The following is a 20,207-nucleotide window of genomic DNA, read 5'->3' on the forward strand; positions in this document are numbered from 1 at the left end:
GGGGCACCGATGTCATGTACACTTGGAAATCTGAGTCTGTCCAAATCGATACCGTCAACGTCTGTGGCCCTATAGTTGATGCCCGTGGCCATGCCACAAACGGCATAAATGCCCGCCTCCATGCATCGATGCCCTCGACACCTCCGTTTTCCTTCGGTGTCCTTGACGCCCTATTGATTCGACTTCGACTCAGTCGATGCCGGTATCTTTTTCAATAACGGCAATGTTTTTCGATTATTCGATTCCACATCGTTTCAAAGATACCTATGCCACTGCTGTCAGTGCCCGTCACTGTCATCATTCTCCTGGCCAGTCATCGACGATTTTTCATACCCATTTTGATGATATCCTCGAAGCCCCTTAGGTTGCCTTCAATATCGTCAATACCGACATAGCACCGCCACATAATACCCTCGCCTCCTCACATTGCTCCACGCTTTGGGTTCTTTTTTAAGCCCCGTATTAGCTTAAGACACTCCATTGTGTCAGGAGCAGAGCAGGCGTGCTGACAGTTCGTCATCGATCGCCTTCCAGGACGACGAGGGCTTCCATCTCGGCGCTGGGGAAAGACCGGGCCGAGCACCGTGGCACCCATCATCGCCGACATCGTGATTGTCCGCCGCTGACGCCATCCAGCACATCGGTGCCATCCTTCTCCAGGCTGGACAACGCTCGGGCAGAGCGACATCACCACTGCCATCAGCACTGTTCCTACAGTTTTGGCAGTCCTTGGTGATCCAGAACTTCCGGATCCAGGTCCGACAGCTTCTGCATTGGCGTCACGACACATCGAGCCGCTGGGACGAGGGAAGGGAACATGAGTTCCGTTAGGGCTCCTCTGTTCCTGGCGTGCCCCACCGTCAAGTGGTGTGGGACTATGGCCATCTGTTACACTTAGCAGTCTAAACGCCACTCACGCCTGGCCTGTCTCCTCTGTACCTGTGCCACCATACCGGGTTTCAGAGCGAGATGGACGTTTACGTCCCCGGCCTTACCCTCGAGGACTCCGGAGACCGTCGGGGTCAACAATCTTCACCGGCTCGTCTTGCGGCGATCCACGTCGGATGGTAAGTACCCGCTTCGGCGGCATTCCCATAGAGTTGTGTTCTCCCATTCAGACCGTGGTTCGAAAAGTTCTGGGTCATGTGCCTTTTAGAACTGTATTAGTGTCACATATCACTATGTTAGCTATGTTAGCCACAATATCAGGAGAACCCCTCTATCTTCTTGGGATTGCAGCAGGGCTTCTTCTCTTGTCAGTAACAAGTCCCTGTGCCGACCAATGCTCTGACTCTTGGTTCCCTCCCAACCAAGGTCCAGCTGCATTGGCTGATCTGCTAAACATGAGATTCAGCAACCATTGCCCCATGTACAAGTCCACCTTGAGGCCTGGCCACAGGTCTCAGTGTCTCCTTGTACAGCATACAGAAATGCGGGTACCACTTACCGCTCACACACCTGCATGAGCCTACATGATATCCTCCATTGGGACACCTCCTGGTCTCCCATCTGGTCAGATATCAGAGCGGCCACCCCACCTTGTACCAAAGTCCCGGTACACTCCCCCAGGCGCTACGAAGTGCAGAGGGGAGAAGGGAGGGGGGTTGGGGAGTTTTAATTGCACTATTCTTTCTTTTAACAGAAAATAGTTACTCTCCGCACATCCTGGACCTAAGAAAATCCAACTTTCTTTAGACGTCACAGGTACAATGGTATCTTTGGTTACCATCACTCCATACTGCAGTAAGTACATTATTTTAATGTTTCTATGTGCTTTATGGTGAGTCAACATTACAACCCCAAGCTCTGCCGCCGGCACCAGCTTCGGTAAGTGAACTGTCTCTTGCATCACTGTTGGTGAATGCTGTTTTCTCTGCGGAGTGTAACATCATTCACTTTCCTTTCAGTACATGCAAGGAGCTCTCACTTTTTTCAGGACTCACTATACATTTACTAACTGGGATTACTGTCACTGCCATAAATCCCTTCTGTAACACTTCTGGACACCACAGTCTTAAGACCCTCTTGTCCAGCATGCGCACAGACATTCTGATACATTGTTATATGTCCCTGCGCATATTTTCCATAACCTCAACCTTTCAACTTTTCATGGTTGGGCTATGGGGTTTCTTCCCACTATGCATTTTTCTCATAATTCAAAACTGCTATGGGTTATATTCAGTGACATTCTATACTCAATGGACCTAAGTGGTTTCATTGCTTTCGTCCCTGATTCTTATCCCAGTTCGAACTAGGACCTAGTCTCCTTCGACTCATGCTCACAATTCCTTAGGGTTATAAAGTTTCTCCTGAAAGCTGTCAACCCATTATGCATCTATTGCACTCCAGCATAGTTTCTCATAAACTTCCTGGACGTTGCACCCATGAGTTATGCCCTTATGCCTTCCAATACTGCTTTTGCAACAATTCTTTGTGCATACAGACAGACAGCATAGGGACAATGTGCTTTCCAACTCATAAGCACGCACAACCTCTTAGCTGCTCTGCTAGACAGCTGCGCAGCTCTACCCTTGGCCCTTGTTCACTTCATGCGTCCTTGGGCCACATATCTAAGAGATTTAATGAACGCTCTATCTGACCTTCTCCACGTAGGTTCTATCCTCTCGAATGGTCTCAATTACATGTGTACAGGGCAAATCTTTTAACGCTGAGTTTAACTAAACTTTCCTCTGCGTCTGCATCATTCCATGCGATGCACAGGTTCTGCTCCCTACACATGTTTCCTATGCGTTCCCTTAGATGCCTTTTCTTCCATCAAAGGCCTCTTCAATATATCTCTTCTGCTGCCTCTCGTAGCCAGCATTCTTCTATTGTTGAACTGGGATGGGGTTCAGTATTCTTTTCCCCACTCCCTGACTGAGATCAGTATGCTTCCCATACTTCTCAATCCATCATATCAGTAACCTTTTATTCCCTCACCAGTCAGTCCCAAATCAGACTTACTGATGTTCTTAGGTTCTGGTAGCGTCACAAAACCTTCTAAACATAAATCTTGCCGTTTAATATGGCAGGCTTTACCTCCTGACGCTAAAAAAAAAAAAAAAAAAAAAAAAAGAGGTATTACCCCTTTTACTTTTCCACCATTTTTTCTTACTCCCTCGGATTCTGTTCTCCAGACATCCTCCACATAGATACACCTTTCTCTTAGGAGGTGTATCGTTTTGGGAGTTGGGTTCCCGTTTTCGGTAATCCTCTCTGAGTCGGCTTACCATGGATTATCCACTGATCAAGCCGCCTCTATTTCTCTAATCACGGAATGAACATATATATTCTCCTTATAAGTCTCATACATTCTACGTTTGAGCCTTTCCATTCCTCTCTTCCACAGTTTGGCAAGGGAACTTCTTTCCCTCTTAATGTCATTCCTGCCAGCAGGGTCCGTGAGTTATGCACTCTTTCCATACTCACCTGACTCCGTTCCTCTGCCACTGAGTAGTTCTACACATTCAACTTTCTATCCTTTTCAGGTAGATGTTGTATCTCCTTTCCTCAGGAAATACTCTATTAATTTTTCCTAACCTCTCTCTCTCGCCCTAGGGAGAGACTGGGTTTTCCACATTCCTGGACAGTAATGCTGCGCTTACATTCTATCTACATTGCACTGCATTCCATGTGAATTCCACTTGACTCTTTCCTTCATGCAAGGGTCAAGCTGCTACTTCCAGTGGCCACACAGACCTAATCCTTCTGATTAAGTGGTCTATATTTCCTTTCCTACCAACAAGCAGACATTTCACTACAACACTGTGGGTATCCACATACTGTTGTGTCCGTCTTAGCCTTAACAGCTTCCCTTTGGTTACTGCTGCTTGTACTTTTTTATCAGGTTGCAGCCTGGAGTCCTCTCCATACCTTCGCAGCCTATTATTGCTTACATTTGACTAGCCGGCATGCTCCATGTTTGGCCAGTCCGCCTACTCTTACTTTTTTCAATTCACTACCCAACATCCTTCCACGAACCCATTATGGTGTTGCGGATGCCCTCCGTTCCCATTTCCACCTCAATCGTTACGCCTTTGCGCATCTGCGGTGTATCTGGTGCATTCCCGGGCATCCTCAGCTCGGTACTCACCCATTTGTGAGGACTACCATCCTGCTTGTCCTGTGAGAAAGCAAATGTTGCTTACCTGATGTAACAGGTGTTCTCACAGGACAGCAGGATGTTAGTCCTCACGAAACCCGCCCGCCACCCCGCGGAGTTGGGTCTGTATACTTTTATTTTAGTTTCGCTTGCGCTTTTTAGCTGTAAGACGAGACTGAGGGAGACACCTGTGGCTCACAGGGATAATTGCAGGCTGGGCATGCTCAGTGCACCCAGTGTGCCAGTGTCAGTCAAAGCTTGTTGAAACTTTGACAGAAAAGTTTTCCGTACAGGGCTCCATCCTCGATGTCACCCATTTGTGAGGACTAACATCCTGCTGTCCTGTGAGAACACCTGTTACATCAGGTAAGCAACATTTGCTATCTGTTATAAGTATTAGTGAAATCATAAAAAGAAAATCTGCCTCCAACTGTTGGATTAGGTGCAGCAGAAATAAAGGAAAGTAAATTTTTGGGTAAGTTATAATTTCTCCTTTCTGTCCATTTCCACATCAAGCTATATGGAATGTGATTTTGCTTTTATTGTTTATTAGCAGAAAATGTAATCCTGCTCAATTTAAGAAGCAGAACCTGTGCAGAAAAATAAGTATGTTTCATTCTCACAGGACAAGCAGGATGGTAGTCCTCACAAATGGGTGACATCGAGGATGGAGCCCACCACGGAAAACTTCTGTCAAAGTTTAACAGAACTTTGACTGGCCCCTACTGGGCATGCCCAGCAAGGCACTGACCCTTAGCCAGCAGGGGTCTCCCTTCAGTCTTCTTTTTTCCGCGCAGCAGTTGCCACGCGGTGAAAGGAGCTCTCTTACCACGTTCCTGACAGGAATTTGGAAATTAATTTCCGAAGAAAATTTGCCCCTCAGGGGTCTCCCTTCGACAAATTTTTAGTCATCTTTACGGAATCCGGTAAGTTTTTTGCCATTTTCCATCGACTACCGTCGATTTTGGCCCTCGAGGCCTGTTGGCACTTACCGATCCCCAGGCTAAATTTTGGCTTACAGCCATGGCAACGGGGTTCCGTCGTTGTCCGGATTGCACCCGGACTATGTCAATCACAGACCCCCACAGGGTTTGTGTTATGTGTTTGGGTAGTGAGCATGATGTCCTGACTTGCACCAAATGTGCCTTAATGACACCCAAAGGTCGCAAAGCCAGGATGGAGAAGATGGGGCTCCTCTTACATGCACCCACCCCAACGCCATCAATAGCATCGACGTCCTCGGAACCGGCACCGTCGAAGTTGCACCATCACCGTCAACCCTCCGGTGACCGTCCGCCATCGATCGCTTCTCGGCCGTCGACTCCCGTTCCTTCCCCGGATGGGCGAGGGGATCGGACAGAAAAGCATCGCCATCGACGGCACAAGTCTCGGCCTGTCGAGGATCCAGAGCCATCGACCTCTGCTCAAGCCGAGCCACCGACTAAGAAGCCGCGATCAGACCGGACATCCTCCACGTTTCGTTCGCAGGCACCGAGGAAACCCTCACCCTCTCGGGGTTTGGGGGCCGTGATCCCACCGGTTACGGTGGTCCCTCCGGCCCTGCCTCAGCCTCCCTCTTCCGTTGAGCCGGGTATTCTTACCCCTGGTCTCCGGGCAGAACTGGACCGGCTGGTCCAGGAGGCCATCGAGAAAGCGATGCAGAAGTTACAGCCTCCATCGGCACCGTCTCCGGCACCGGTACCGGTACCGCCTCCGGCACCGACGCCGGCACCGACTCCGCCACCGAGGAGGGAACCGTCCACCGAGCCTTTGGTGGAAGCTCTAGCACCGCTACTGAGCCGCATGGAGGCGCTTATGACGGCCCTTCCATCGGTGATTCCAGTACCATCGACAACACCACCGTCTCCGGCTGGATTCTCGTCGGCAGGAGAAACACCGTTCCGGATTCCCCCTTCCGGGGTGGTTCCATCGGTGCCTTCTGGTATATCTCCACCGATTTATCCTTCGGCTCCATCGATTCCGCGACCGGCACCGATTCCATCGGCAGCGCCGAAGCCCTCGATGCCATTCCTAGTTCCACCTACAGCACCGATTCCATCTAGATTTCAATCGATGCCTGTAGAGCCTCAGCCAGGTCCTTCAGGGCTTCAAGCCCCTCATGATCCCTACGATACCTGGGGTGATGATGATGATACATCTTCTGACACAGATTTGCCTTCACCACCATCTCCTACAGAGAGTAGAAAAAGATCTCCTCCTGAGGATCTCTCTTTTATTAATTTTGTGAAAGAGATGTCAGAAGTTGTACCTTTTCAGTTACAATCTGAGGCCGATGATAGACACCAGATGATGGAACTACTTCAATTTCTGGATGCTCCAAAAATCATCGCTTCCATCCCTATTCACCAGGTGTTTTTGGATCTGCTAAAGAAAAACTGGGAATCTCCTTTATTTGTTTCACCAGTTAACAAGAAAGCTGACTCCACATATCTTGTCCAGTCAGCACCAGGTTTTCAAAAGCCTCAACTGGATCATCGCTCTGTTGTGGTTGAGTCCGCGCAGAAGAAAGCCAAGCGTCTTAAGCCACACTCTTCCACTCCACCTACCAAGGACAATAAATTCCTAGATAGTGTGGGACGAAAAGTGTATCATGGAGCTATGTTGATTTCACGCATAGCTTCATATCAGCTCTATATGACTCAATACAACAGAGCCATCCTTAAGCAGATGCAAGACTATGCTGACACGTTGCCGGACCAATACCAACCACAGCTTCAAGCCCTTCTTCATAAAGGATTTGAGGCAGGGAAGCACGAGATTAGAACTGCCTATGACATATTCGATGCTTCCACAAAGGTTTCGGCCACAGCCATCTCAGCCAGACGTTGGGCTTGGTTAAAGTCATCTAACCTTCGCCCAGAGGTCCAGGATCGTCTTGCTGATTTACCCTGCTTAGGCGACAATTTGTTTGGAGAGCAAATTCAGCAGATTGTGGCAGAGTTAAAAGATCACCATGAGACGTTGAAACAACTCTCATCTGTCCCACCTGAGGTGCCCTCCAAGCAACCACCAAAGAAGGACTCTAAAAAGTCGTTCTTTCGACCACGTCGCTACTATCCTCCATCAGCTAGGGCTCGTCCTGCACGGTCCTCCAACAGGCCTCAGCCTCGCCAGTCAAGAAAGCAAAGACCTACTGTAGCCCCACCTCCTGGGCCTGCGGCGGGCCTTTGACTTCCTTGTACTGAGCACATGCCAGATCCCTCTTCCACACATCCCTGTGGGGGGTCGACTGTACCACTTCTTACACCGTTGGAAACAGATCACCTCAGATCAGTGGGTGCTAGCAATTATCGCACAGGGTTACCACCTCAACTTCATAACTCTCCCGCCAGACTCCCCGCCCCTTCAGGCATGGAGTCTAACCAGCCATTTGACTCATTTACAACAAGAAGTATCCCTTCTTCTACAATCAAATGCTATAGAACCCGTCCCTCCCTGTCAACAAGGGAAAGGATTCTATTCCAGATACTTCCTAATACCAAAGAAATCAGGGGGGCTACGTCCCATTCTGGACCTTCGGGCCCTCAACAAGTACCTTCAAAAAGAAAAGTTCAAGATGGTAACCCTGGGCGCGCTGCTCCCTCTGCTGCAAAAAGGGGATTGGCTGTGCTCTCTCGACCTCAAGGACGCTTATACCCACATTGCGATCACACCATCCCATCGCAAGTATCTGCGTTTTCTGGTAGGCCGCGCTCATTATCAATACCGAGTACTACCTTTCGGTCTGGCATCTGCTCCACGAGTCTTTACCAAATGTCTCGTAGTGGTAGCAGCATTCCTCAGGAAGGAAGGTGTCCACGTCTACCCCTACCTGGACGATTGGCTAATCAGGGCCTCTACCCCTTAGATTGCTCAATCCTCCCTAAAATTGACAATTCACACACTCCTTTCTTTAGGGTTTCTTGTCAATTACGAGTAATCTTGCTTAGTCCCATCTCAAACCTTATCCTTCATTGGGGCAGACTTGGACACCTTACAGGCAAAAGCCTACCTTCCACTTCAACGAGTCCACACTCTCATGTCCCTAGCTCGCCAGCTCCAGTCTCAACACACTGCCACGGCTCGCCAATTCCTCATTCTCTTAGGACACATGGTATCCTCGGTTCAAGTCACTCCCATGACCCGACTAGCCATGAGAGTTACACAATGGACTCTGCGACACCAATGGATTCAAGCTTTTCAGCCTCTGTCCTCCATAGTCACAGTTACACAAGCGCTACGCCTGTCTTTAACCTGGTGGACGACTCAAGTCAACCTCCTTCAGGGCTTGCCTTTTCTCCTACCAGATCCACAAGTAATCCTAACCACCGACGCTTCCCACATTGGTTGGGGAGCCCATGTGGACGATTACCAAACCCAAGGGTTATGGTCACCAGACGAAGCCGAACACCAGATAAATTTCTTGGAACTTCGAGCAATCCGCTACGCGCTCAGAACTTTCCAAGCTCATCTATCGAATCAGATAATCTTAATCCAGACGGACAACCAAGTGGCCATGTGGTACATAAACAAGCAGGGAGGCACAGGCTCCTTCCTTCTGTGTCAGGAAGCTGCGCAGATTTGGGCAGAAGCCCTCTCCCACTCCATGTACCTCAAGGCCACTTACCTGCCGGGAGTAGACAATGTATTGGCAGACCAGCTGAGCCGTGTCTTCCAACCACACGAGTGGTCACTCGATCCTCTAGTAGCGACCTCTCTGTTTCACAAGTGGGGTTCTCCCCGCATAGACCTCTTTGCGTCCCCTCAGAACCACAAAGTGGACGATTACTGCTCTCTCATTCGGAGCCAACACTCTCGGCCCAGGGATGCCTTCTCCCTCAAGTGGACGACAGGTCTGCTATATGCATTCCCTCCACTTCCTCTTCTGTCGAGGACTCTCGTGAAGCTTCGCCAGGACGGAGGAACCATGATGCATCCTAGGGAATTGCTGATTTTGTAAATTTGTTAATTTTTTATTCTCAGATTTTTTAACACAGTTCCTATCAATTTCTCTCTCCCCTAGCACTTCACTACCTTTCTCCTTCCCGCAACTTCTGCGCTTACTGTCACCTGACCCCCATCCTCTCCTTTTTCCTTCACTGCTCCACCTCCCCCCTCCCTGTTATTTGTAATTTCCTCTTCCTCCTTTACAATGTTGATTGTGAACCGGTATGATATGTCCTATGAATGTCGGTATATTTTAAAAGCATTTAAATAAATAAATAAATAAATAAATAAATAAAATGATCCTGATAGCACCCCATTGGCCACGCCAGGTGTGGTTTCCCATACTTCAGGATCTCTCCATCCGCAGGCACATCCCTCTGGGAACGGATCCGCATCTGCTCACTCAAAACGGCGGATGCCTCCTCCATCCCAACCTCCAAGCCTTGTCCCTGACGGCATGGATGTTGAAAGGTTAATCCTTCAGCCTTTCAACCTTTCAGATTCGGTTTCTCGTGTCCTGATAGCTTCACGAAAGCCCTCCACCAGAAGATCCTATTCATATAAATGGAAAAGGTACACATCATGGTGCACTTCTCAGTCCCTTGATCCCCTTTCCTGTCCAATCTCTAAGTTCTTGGACTATTTATGGCATCTATCGGAATCAGGTCTTAAAACCTCTTCCATTAGGATGCATGTCAGTGCGGTCGCCGCTTTCCATAAAGGTATAGAGGGTGTCCCTATTTCAGTACAACCCCTGGTAACACGCTTTCTTAAAGGCTTGCTCCATCTGAAGCCACCCTTACGTCCTCCGGCCCCATCTTGGGACCTTAATCTGGTTCTTGGTCGTCTAATGAAACCACCTTTCGAACCTCTGCACTCCTGTGAATTGAAGTATCTCACATGGAAAGTATTATTCCTATTGGCTATCACTTCAGCTCGCAGGGTTAGTGAATTACAGGCCCTAGTTACCTATCTGCCTTACACTAAACTCCTGCAGGACCGGGCGGTACTCCGCACTCACCCTAAATTTTTACCTAAGGTAGTTTCTGAGTTTCATATCAATCAATCCATAATACTACCTATCTTTTTTCCCAGGCCCCACTCCAACTTCGGGGAACAGACTCTGCATACCCTAGACTGCAAACGGGCTCTAGCTTTTTATCTAGACCGTACAGTTGCTCACAGGAAGAGCACTCAATTGTTTGTCTCCTTCCATCCTAACAAGTTAGGACAACCTGTGGGTAAGCAGGCTCTTTCCTCCTGGTTGGCGGACTGCATTTCTTTTTGCTATCAGCAAGCTGGCATTCCTTTTCAAGACCGTGTCAAAGCACACTCTGTGAGGGCCATGGCGACTTCAGTAGCACACCTTCGATCGGTGCCGCTTCCTGACATCTGTAAAGCTGCAACCTGGAGTTCTCTCCATACCTTTGCAGCCCACTATTGTTTGGACAAAGCTGGAAGACAGGACTCCATCTTCGGCCAATCTGTCTTGCGTAACCTTTTTCCAACATGGTGTACCAACACCATTCCACCTTCCCGGTAGGGTGCGGATGCCCTTTACCAAATTCCACCCCAGTTGTTGTGCCTGTTGCACATCGTTGGGTACATTTGGTGCAGTTCAGGACATCCTCAGCTCGGTACTCACCCATTTGTGAGGACTACCATCCTGCTTGTCCTGTGAGAAAGCAAATGTTGCTTACCTGATGTAACAGGTGTTCTCACAGGACAGCAGGATGTTAGTCCTCACGAAACTCGCCCACCACCCCGCGGTGTTGGGTTCGTTTTGTTTTTACTTTTTAGGCACTGCCTGTAGCTTTGAAAATCAGACTGAAGGGAGACCCCTGCTGGCTGCAGGGTCAGTGCCTTGCTGGGTATGCCCAGTAGGGGCCAGTCAAAGTTCTGTTAAACTTTGACAGAAGTTTTCCGTGGTGGGCTCCATCCTCGATGTCACCCATTTGTGAGGACTAACATCCTGCTGTCCTGTGAGAACACCTGTTACATCAGGTAAGCAACATTTGCTTTCTGTCTTGCTTTTTATTATTCTGCATTTTCTATCTTACAGAAGCAAGAAGTGCATCACTGGCATGTTTCAGTCAATTGAATACCATAGGTGACAGGTTTGGCAATTGCGGATATGAAAATAAACAATTCAAGAAATGTGAAAGCAAGTAGGTTACAAGGAATTGAAACATTTTAAATGTAGAAGATTTATTATATTATATGTCATTTGGGTATACTAGAAAAATGTTAACATACTAATTGGTAATATGTTACATGGAAATTAGCTGCTTCAGGCAACATTTTTACCAATTCATTTCTTTATTATGATCATTTATAATTATTTTAATTTTTATATGGTATTCTAACCAAGGTATCTTACAGTAATGCTTTCACAATGTATTTAAAATAGTTCCAAGGAGAAGTCACGTGATGTGGTGAGCTGGGCGGACGGATTTCCCCTCAGCTCCTGGGACCCACTCCTATAATCTTGCAACATACATACATCCACTGAACTTTTCAACAAGACCAATGGCAAAGCTGTGAAGAGCTTATGTCGATAGTCAACTATATGAACAGATCTCCTCCGGTAATGGCGTCTAAAAGTGGTAAGAAGGAGAAAGAAAAGCCCCGTGGGGCTGAAGCCAAGATGGCGGCAAGGAATGATAATGCAGGCATACCGGCTATGGCGGCTACCATTGCGGATATAAAGGAAGTGGTATGGGAAGCCCTAGATGAGAAATTGGCGGGGCTAGTTGCTCAATTAAAGGAGGTTGGTGCCACGCTTAACGAATTAAGCCCCTGCATAGATCAGGTAAAAAGACGGGTCTCCCTCCTTGAGCATGACATGACTGCCAGCGAAGGTAAAATGGCTGCCCAAGATAAAAAAACTAATCAATATCCAAAGCAAGCTAGAGGATCTCGAAAATAGGGTGCGCCGATCTAACCTCAGATTCCTGGGGTTCTCTGAAGCAATTGAAGAGAGGACTCTGAGTTCCATGTTGGAGGCCTGACTCCCTACAGAGCTTAATTTACCAGATCTGCAAGGCAAGCTCGTCATAGAGTGCGTGCACAGACTAGGCACCAAGTGAGACACCTTGAATAGGCCTTGCCTGGTCATAGCGAAATTCATGAATTTCGCTCACAAAAATGAGATATGGTGTGCATACTGTAAGAAGCAGGAACTGCTCTACAATAATCAGACCATCCGCATATATTGCAGGACTATTCCATGGCAGTTTCGGAACTCCGCAAGGGATTTTCACCATACTGCTCAGCCTTGCACAAGATGCATATTAAGTTCTCTCTGCAATACCTGGCCAAATTGTGTATTTGGCATGAGGAGAAAACTCACATTTTGGAAACACTGGACAAGGCGAGAGAGTTCCTGGACATCTTGAATAAATGACCAGAGGAGATCAGTTTCCGTACACGGCGTGGCTGTGCTAGTTATCACTAGCATTGGTTTAGCAAATACCGGACTTGGATTGTTATGTTGACATAATCTTTGTTTATCCATAAGAATGGACTGCACAAAATGGGGAGACAGTATCATAAACTTAAAAATTGGTGGAGAGGGGTTGAAGATGGGACAGAGTCTGCTAGATCTACGCTGAAGTTATGGCCCAGCTCAGACGGAGAAACTCAACGGCCTGCCGAGACCATGTGGTCCTGTGACCCGGAGAAAGAACACAAAATATAAGGAATTATTCTTCGAATATATTCATACTTATAGAACAACATCGCGTGGGTAAATAGGTAGCCTGATAAACTGTGGTTTTGGACACCTTCGGCGGGGACTATGCACACTCTCCACCTGCCATTTGGATATTTTTCAGTTTCGCCATACAGATAGTGGAGACGCTATGGCAGATGTCATTATCGCTTCACAGCTATTGTCTTACACCAACATAGTGCGACTGTTAAAAACCACAGAGTGAAGCAGAGACATGAAGACGGCTAACTGGATTAAATATAGATTCCTATTATTGTGAGTTTACCTTTGTTTACCTCTGTTGAGGAGACCCATCCCACAATGGTGGTGTAGGGAGCTCCGATGCACATTCTCAGTATGGAGTTGTAGGTGAGACAGACTGACAATGGTTAGATTACTCACTAAGCTGTAGCTGTATTTATTTATTTATGAATTTTTATATACCGCGGCACGTTCGGAACATCACCTCGGTTTACAAGTAACAAAGAAGCAGCAACAGGCTTTACAAGCAACACATAAGGGAAAATAATATAGCAACAGGCTTTACACAGTGAACACAAATAGTACTAGGAACTGATTAACCAATGAAATATGTACAAAAAAGGAAATGGTGGTAATAACAAGGTTTTACCAGCTTATAACAGTGTGGAGATAAAGGCAGAGTCATAAGGGGTGCGAAAGGAATGGTTGACAGAGAAAGGGGGAAATTAATGGTAAACAGGGGGGAAATTATTAAGCGTTCGGGAGGAATATAGGGGGCTTAACAAGGAAAGAGGGGAATAGCGGCATATGCAGATGTAGGAAGGAGAGAGGTATATCTACGGGGAAGGGGGGATGCAAACATAGAGAAGGCGGGAGAGCTGGTTACAAGGTTCAGGTGAATGCTTGTTTAAAAAGCCATGTCTTGAGATTCTGTTTGAATTTTCTTGGACATGGTTCCTGGTGGAGGCAGAGAGGCATGTTATTCCAGAGAGAAGGTCCTGCGAGGGAGAGGGCACGTTCTCTGGTGGTCACTAGTTTAGTGAGCTTGGGTGAGGGAGTGTGCAGCATTGCAAGTTATTGCTTTCTTGTTGATCTGTCAGTGGTGTGGAAACAGAGGTGCTCATTGAACCAACGCATGTCTTGGTTGTGGAGGGATTTTTGAATGATGGTGAGTGATTTGAATATTATACGAGATGAAATAGGCAGCCAATGCAGGTGTTTGAGGACGGGGGTGATGTGATCATGTCGGTGGGTATTGGTGAGGATGGGGGCGAAGGCATTCTGGAGCATTTGCAGGGGTTGGATAGCGTTCTTCAGAAGGCCAAGGAGGATGGCTTTACAGTAGTCAAGTTTGGATAGGATGATGGCTTGGAGCACTGTGCGAAAATTGTTAAGATGTAGGAGGGGTTTGAGGTTTTTTTAGTGTGTGGAGCTTAAAGAAACCATCTTTTAGTGTAGCGTTTATGAACTTTTTTAAGTTGAAGTGGTTGTCCAGTGTGACTCCTAGGCTATGGACATTTTGGGAAAAGGTGGGGGGGGGGTAGGGTATTGGGTGGGAGTATGTTGACTTTGTTGTGAAGAGGCAAGATGAGGAGGAGTTTAGTTTTTGCGGTGTTGAACGCAAGGTAGTTGTTCGATAGCAGGGTATTAATGGCGGTGAGGGCGGATTCCCAGGTTTTCATGGTATTGGGTAGGGTGTCTTATAGGTATGAGGATCTGGAGTCGTCTGCATAGATGAAGTGCGGAAGACCGAGTTTGGATAGGAGGTGGCAGAGGGGAAGGAGGTATATATTGAAAAGAGTAGAGGATAGTGAGGAACCTTGAGATACACCTTGTTTCAAGCTAATTGGATTGGATTCACATTATCCAATTTTTACTCTGAATTGCCTGTTGGTTAGATATGATTGAAACCATCGGAGGAAGGAGCTGGATATGCTGATTTCCTTGAGGCATTTTATTAGGATATCATGGTTGACTGTGTCAAAAGCAGTGGAGATAACAAGGAGGGCTTTTGTCAAGAGATTTTTGTCAAGAGATTTCAGAATATGGTCGGACAGGGACACAAGGAGGGTTTTGGTGCTGTGGTGCCTGCGGAAACCGTACTGTGAAGGGAAAAGGATTTGATTATCATTTAGGAAGTCAGTGAGTTGGTGATTGATTGTTTTTTCTAGGATTTTTGAAATAAGTGGAAGGTTGGATATTGGGCGATAGTTGGCAGGATCAGATGGGTCAAGGGAAGGTTTTTTTAAGATGGGTTTTATGATTGCTTGTTTAAGTTGGTTGGGGACAGTGCCATGCGATATGGAGCAGTTGATGATGTTGGCTATCGGGTGGGAGATGATGTTGGGAATTGAGAGAAGTGCTTTGGTGGGGATGGTATCTGCAGGGTCCACTGCAGGGTTTATCTTCTTGAGGATGGATTCTATCTCCAAGGGTGTGATGGTTTCAAATGAGTTTAGAACTGTGGAGGTGTTTGGAGTTTGGGGTGTGTTGGGCGAGGACATAGAGGTGGTGAAGTTTGTTACAGAGGAGTTTGTGAGCGATGAGGCATGGGGGAAGCGAGCCAGGATTTTTTCTATTTTGCTGCAGAAGTGTTGGGCGAGTTCCTCGCATCTGACTGAGGCATCGGTGTTGTGAGGGGGGGGGGGGGCGAGGGTGTTTTTGGTTAGAGTGGAGACAAACTCAAAGAGGGCTTGGGCATTAAACTGATGTTGATGGATTCGCAGGGCGTAGAAGTCTCTTTTTGTTTTTTCAATGGCTTCTCGGTATGAGTGGAGGGCAGGGGATTTGTCTTTGCGCCATTGTTTTTCTAATTTTCTGAGGTTATTTTTTAGGATTTTGAGCTCAGGGGTGTACCAAGGTTTCTTTTTGATATTGGTAGGGTTGATTGAATGGGCTTGTGTAGGGCAGACCTGATTGGCAACATTGTTGGTGATTTGAGACCAAGAGGAAAGGGCGGAGTCTGCGTCGGTAAGATCTAGTTTGCTAAGCTCGCAGGAGAGGGCGGGGGTGAGGTCCTCTGTTTTGCAAGGTTTGCGGAAGTGAATGGTTGTTTTGGTGGAAGGGTGAGTGGGTGTGCTTTTAATGGAACAGGTGGTATCAGTGCGGAAGTGGTCGGACCAGGGGATGGGATTACAGGAGGAGAGGTCAGATTGAATCAGGTGGTTGGTGATGATAAGGTCAAGGGTGTGCTGTGTGTAGGGGTGGAGATTATTTGTTCGAGGCCAAGGGCATGAAGGGATGCCATAATGGCATCACAGGATGAAGATAGGGGTGTGGTATCAACATGGAGATTAAGATCACCGAGGATGATGGTGGGTGCGTTTACGTCTAGGTGTTTGGTAATGTATTCAATCAGTGGGGAGGAATTGTTTTCAAGGAGGCCGGGGGGGTGCATATATTAGGCATATTTGTAGGGTGGTTGATTTACATAATGCGATTTCCAGTTTGTGTGGGGGTGGGATTGATCACAGGGTTAGATTAAACTTCTTTTTGGCGGCAAGGAGGAGACCTCCTCCTCTTTTTTTGCACCTGGGGATGGAGAAGATGTTGTACAGGTCAGTCGGGAGCTGGTTTAGTAGGATTGAATCAGAATCCTTTAACTAGGATTCGGTGATGGCGCAGATGTCAAGGCTATCGTCAATGAGTATGTCATTGAGCAAGATGTTTTTTTTGACAATGGATTGCGCGTTTAGGAGAAGGATCGTGAAGGTGGTGAGGCCAATTAGTTGAGTAAGGGGGAAGATCATGATGGGGAGCAGAGATCTGTATTGTTGGCAAGGGCTAATAGGCTGTAGGACAGGAATATGGTGTGAGATCATGGTAGAGGAGTTGAAGATTAGGAGAGGGGAGAGTCGTTGAGGGGGTGAATGGAGGAGCGCTGTGGTTGCTGAGGCTGTTACGAGGGAGTGAGAGGTGAGGGTAGGGTGTAAGGGGCGGACCAATGGGGGGGTTGAACCGATATCTTTACAGGGGGAGAGGAATGAAATGAGAGGCTGGGGGGTCGATGCAAAGGGGCACGCTAACGGGCAGGCCCCTTAGTTGTGCTCCTTAAGTGTGCGACGCTAGGGGCGCGGCGCCTGAAGTAGGGGGATTTAAAGGTCCCTACCAGGCACCTCCGATGATGTCGTAGTCGCGTTGCTCCGGGAGCGGACCTTTCTGGTGAGTCGAAAGCAGCGTCTTTCTTAGAGGCCTCAGTCTGGCCTGATCTGGGGGCCTTGTTCTGGCCTCCACGGACTCTGACAGGTCACTGCCGGCCACGGTGGAGGCATGGGGGGTGGATCCAGTCACGATGGAGGATTGAGAGGGTCTGCCGGGAGAAGGCGCGACGGTGCCTGAGGTAGGGGGATTTAAAGGTCCCTACCGGGCGCCCGCCGATAATGTCATGGTCGCGTTGCTCCGAGGGCGGGCCTTTACGGCGGGTCGAAAGCAGCATTTTTCTTAGCAGGCCTCAGTCTGGCCTGATCTGGGTGCCTCGTTCTGGCCTCCACAGACCCCGATGGGTCACCGCCAGCCGCGGTGGAGGTGTGGGGGGTGGATCCGGTCGCGATGGAGGCTCGAGAGGGTCCATCGGGAGAAGGAGTGATGGCAGAAGTAGTTGGTTTACAGGCACCAAGGTAGACAGTGCAGGCCCTCAAGGAGCGAGTACCTGGTTTTCTGGATAGGCACCTGGAAGAAAGCATAGGGCCCCCGAGGAGCGGGTACCCAAGTTAGTTGAAGAGCCTCGAAGGGCAGAGAGAGCTTCCAGCAGCAGCAGGAAGCAGCAGAGTAGCTCAGACCGGACGAGTCCAATCCTTGCTAACTCAATCTGATAGCAAACGAAGGGCAGGCTAAATACCCAGATGGCATGATGTCACTCGAGGGGGATGCTCCCAACGTTCACGCCATAGCTTGGATAAAGACATGGGTGGCGTGCGTGTGCACACCCTAGTAGGCCTTCAGGAGAAACACGGCAGATTGCCTTGCCATAGCCATTCCGGGAACGCCGGGGAGTGCGGCTTGCAGACGCGGTGCTAGCCATCTTCCCAAGGCTAGTGGAGAAAGTGTGAAGAAAGGTGAGGCACAAAGGACGAAGCCATCTGAGTCCGATGGACGTAACACAATGTTCACCTCTTCGATGAGCCAGTTCAAGCCCAAACTTTTCTGGAAGGCCTGGTCTGAAAGGCAACAGTCTTGTTTGGCGAAAGGACTAGGCTGTAAGTAAGTTACAGATCTACTATTCACGCAAGTTCCATTTGGAAATTACTGGTTGAACGTATGGTCTTACTAGCTTGGTCAATTGGATTCCTGATTACCCGTATAGACTGTTTCCATAAAGTTTGTTTAGTCTTCCCTGAAGTTATTCAAACCCCATCGGTATATGCCGGTTACCAATTTGCTAAGGAGTTAGCAGACTGTTACACTCTCCTCCTCCAGAGGGGAGGAGTTAGTTATCTGCTTTCGCTCACTCAGCCAGGAGGGTGCAGTTAGCAATCTATTCTGCTTTTCTCTTGTAAGGGGGAGGAGTAGCAATCTGTCATGATCTGCTCCTCCAGAAGGGAGGAGTTTAGCTATCTGTAAATCTGTTAGCAAACTGCTGTAATGGATCAACTCTCCCAGGGAAGAGGAGTTGGCAATCTTGTCCAATGACACTCTTCTGAGGAGAGGAGCTAACAATAGGTATATAGTACTTCACTACTGAGATAGCAATCTATCTTGTCTCCGCTACGGAGTAGCAATCTGTTATATATATAGGCTGCTAGCAAGTCCCAAGGAAAGAGGAGTTAGCTATCTATATTATACTTCCGTGAGCGGTGTTAGTAGTCAGTAGTGGTTGGCTCCCACAGAGTGATAGTAGTGAAAGAAATGACCACTTGGAGGAAATGGTGAATCCTTGGGCTGATGGCAAATGACAGCGCCCCCAGGAGGAGATCCTGAGAGGAGCCACCGGCTAGGCTAGAATATGAAATAAACACAAATGGTTCTTTATTAGACTGGAAGCTGGACCACCAGTGGTGGCAGTAGTGAGTCGATGTGTTCAGCAAGGCTGAGGTCCTTCTGATACTGGAATATATCTCTGGATTGCTTGAGCTGTAGAGAGAGACTAGAAGTAGTGAGTAGACAGGGTATACTGGATACAAGATGTTACACTCACAATAGTAGATGTCTGCAATGGTCTCTATGCCATAGAGTGTCGTCAGTATTCCGGAACAGGAACCATAGGCGAGCACTGGTTATAATAACAGTCTGTAATAAGAACTCGCAATAGTTGTAAATGAAATGGCTTCTAGTGTAGAAGAGAGAACATAAGAACATAAGAACATAAGAAAATGCCATACTGGGTCAGACCAAGGGTCCATCAAGCCCAGCATCCTGTTTCCAACAGTGGCCAATCCAGGCCATAAGAACCTGGCAAGTACTCAAAAACTAAGTCTATTCCATGTAACCATTGCTAATGGCAGTGGCTATTCTCTAAGTGAACTTAATAGCAGGTAATGGACTTCTCCTCCAAGAACTTATCCAATCCTTTTTTAAACACAGCTATACTAACTGCACGAACCACATTCTCTGGCAACAAATTCCAGAGTTTAATTGTGCGTTGAGTAAAAAAGAACTTTCTCCGATTAGTTTTAAATGTGCCCCATGCTAACTTCATGGAGTGTCCCCTAGTCTTTCTACTATCCGAAAGAGTAAATAACCGATTCACATCTACCCGTTCTAGACCTCTCATGATTTTAAACACCTCTATCATATCCCCCTTCAGTCGTCTCTTCTCCAAGCTGAAAAGTCCTAACCTCTTTAGTCTTTCCTCATAGGGGAGTTGTTCCATTCCCCTTATCATTTTGGTAGCCCTTCTCTGTACCTTCTCCATCGCAATTATATCTTTTTTGAGATGCGGCGACCAGAATTGTACACAGTATTCAAGGTGCGGTCTCACCATGGAGCGATACAGAGGCATTATGACATTTTCCGTTTTATTCATCATTCCTTTTCTAATAATTCCCAACATTCTGTTTGCTTTTTTGACTGCCGCAGCACACTGAACCGACGATTTCAATGTGTTATCCACTATGACACCTAGATCTCTTTCTTGGGTTGTAGCACCTAATATGGAACCCAACATCGTGTAATTATAGCATGGGTTATTTTTCCCTATATGCATCACCTTGCACTTATCCACATTAAATTTCATCTGCCATTTGGATGCCCAATTTTCCAGTCTCACAAGGTCTTCCTGCAATTTATCACAATCTGCTTGTGATTTAACTACTCTGAACAATTTTGTGTCATCTGCAAATTTGATTATCTCACTCGTCGTATTTCTTTCCAGATCATTTATAAATATATTGAACAGTAAGGGTCCCAATACAGATCCCTGAGGCACTCCACTGTCCACTCCCTTCCACTGAGAAAATTGCCCATTTAATCCTACTCTCTGTTTCCTGTCTTTTAGCCAGTTTGCAATCCACGAAAGGACATCGCCAC

General features: G+C 47.6%; 1 protein-coding gene across 1 annotated transcript in view; it reads left to right on the forward strand.

Moving 5' to 3' along the window:
- LOC115092767 (disintegrin and metalloproteinase domain-containing protein 9-like) overlaps positions 1-20,207 on the forward strand; it is a gene marked incomplete at its 3' end in the record, with an annotated part of 1,804,538 nt that overhangs the window by 1,630,353 nt on the left and 153,978 nt on the right. The window contains exon 15 of the mRNA XM_029604071.1: positions 11,112-11,217. Coding sequence (XP_029459931.1) covers positions 11,112-11,217 — 106 coding nt within the window. The remainder of the gene's footprint in view (positions 1-11,111; positions 11,218-20,207) is intronic.

Source organism: Rhinatrema bivittatum, chromosome 5, assembly GCF_901001135.1.
Source record: "Rhinatrema bivittatum chromosome 5, aRhiBiv1.1, whole genome shotgun sequence".
In the NCBI taxonomy this organism is placed as follows: domain Eukaryota; kingdom Metazoa; phylum Chordata; class Amphibia; order Gymnophiona; family Rhinatrematidae; genus Rhinatrema; species Rhinatrema bivittatum.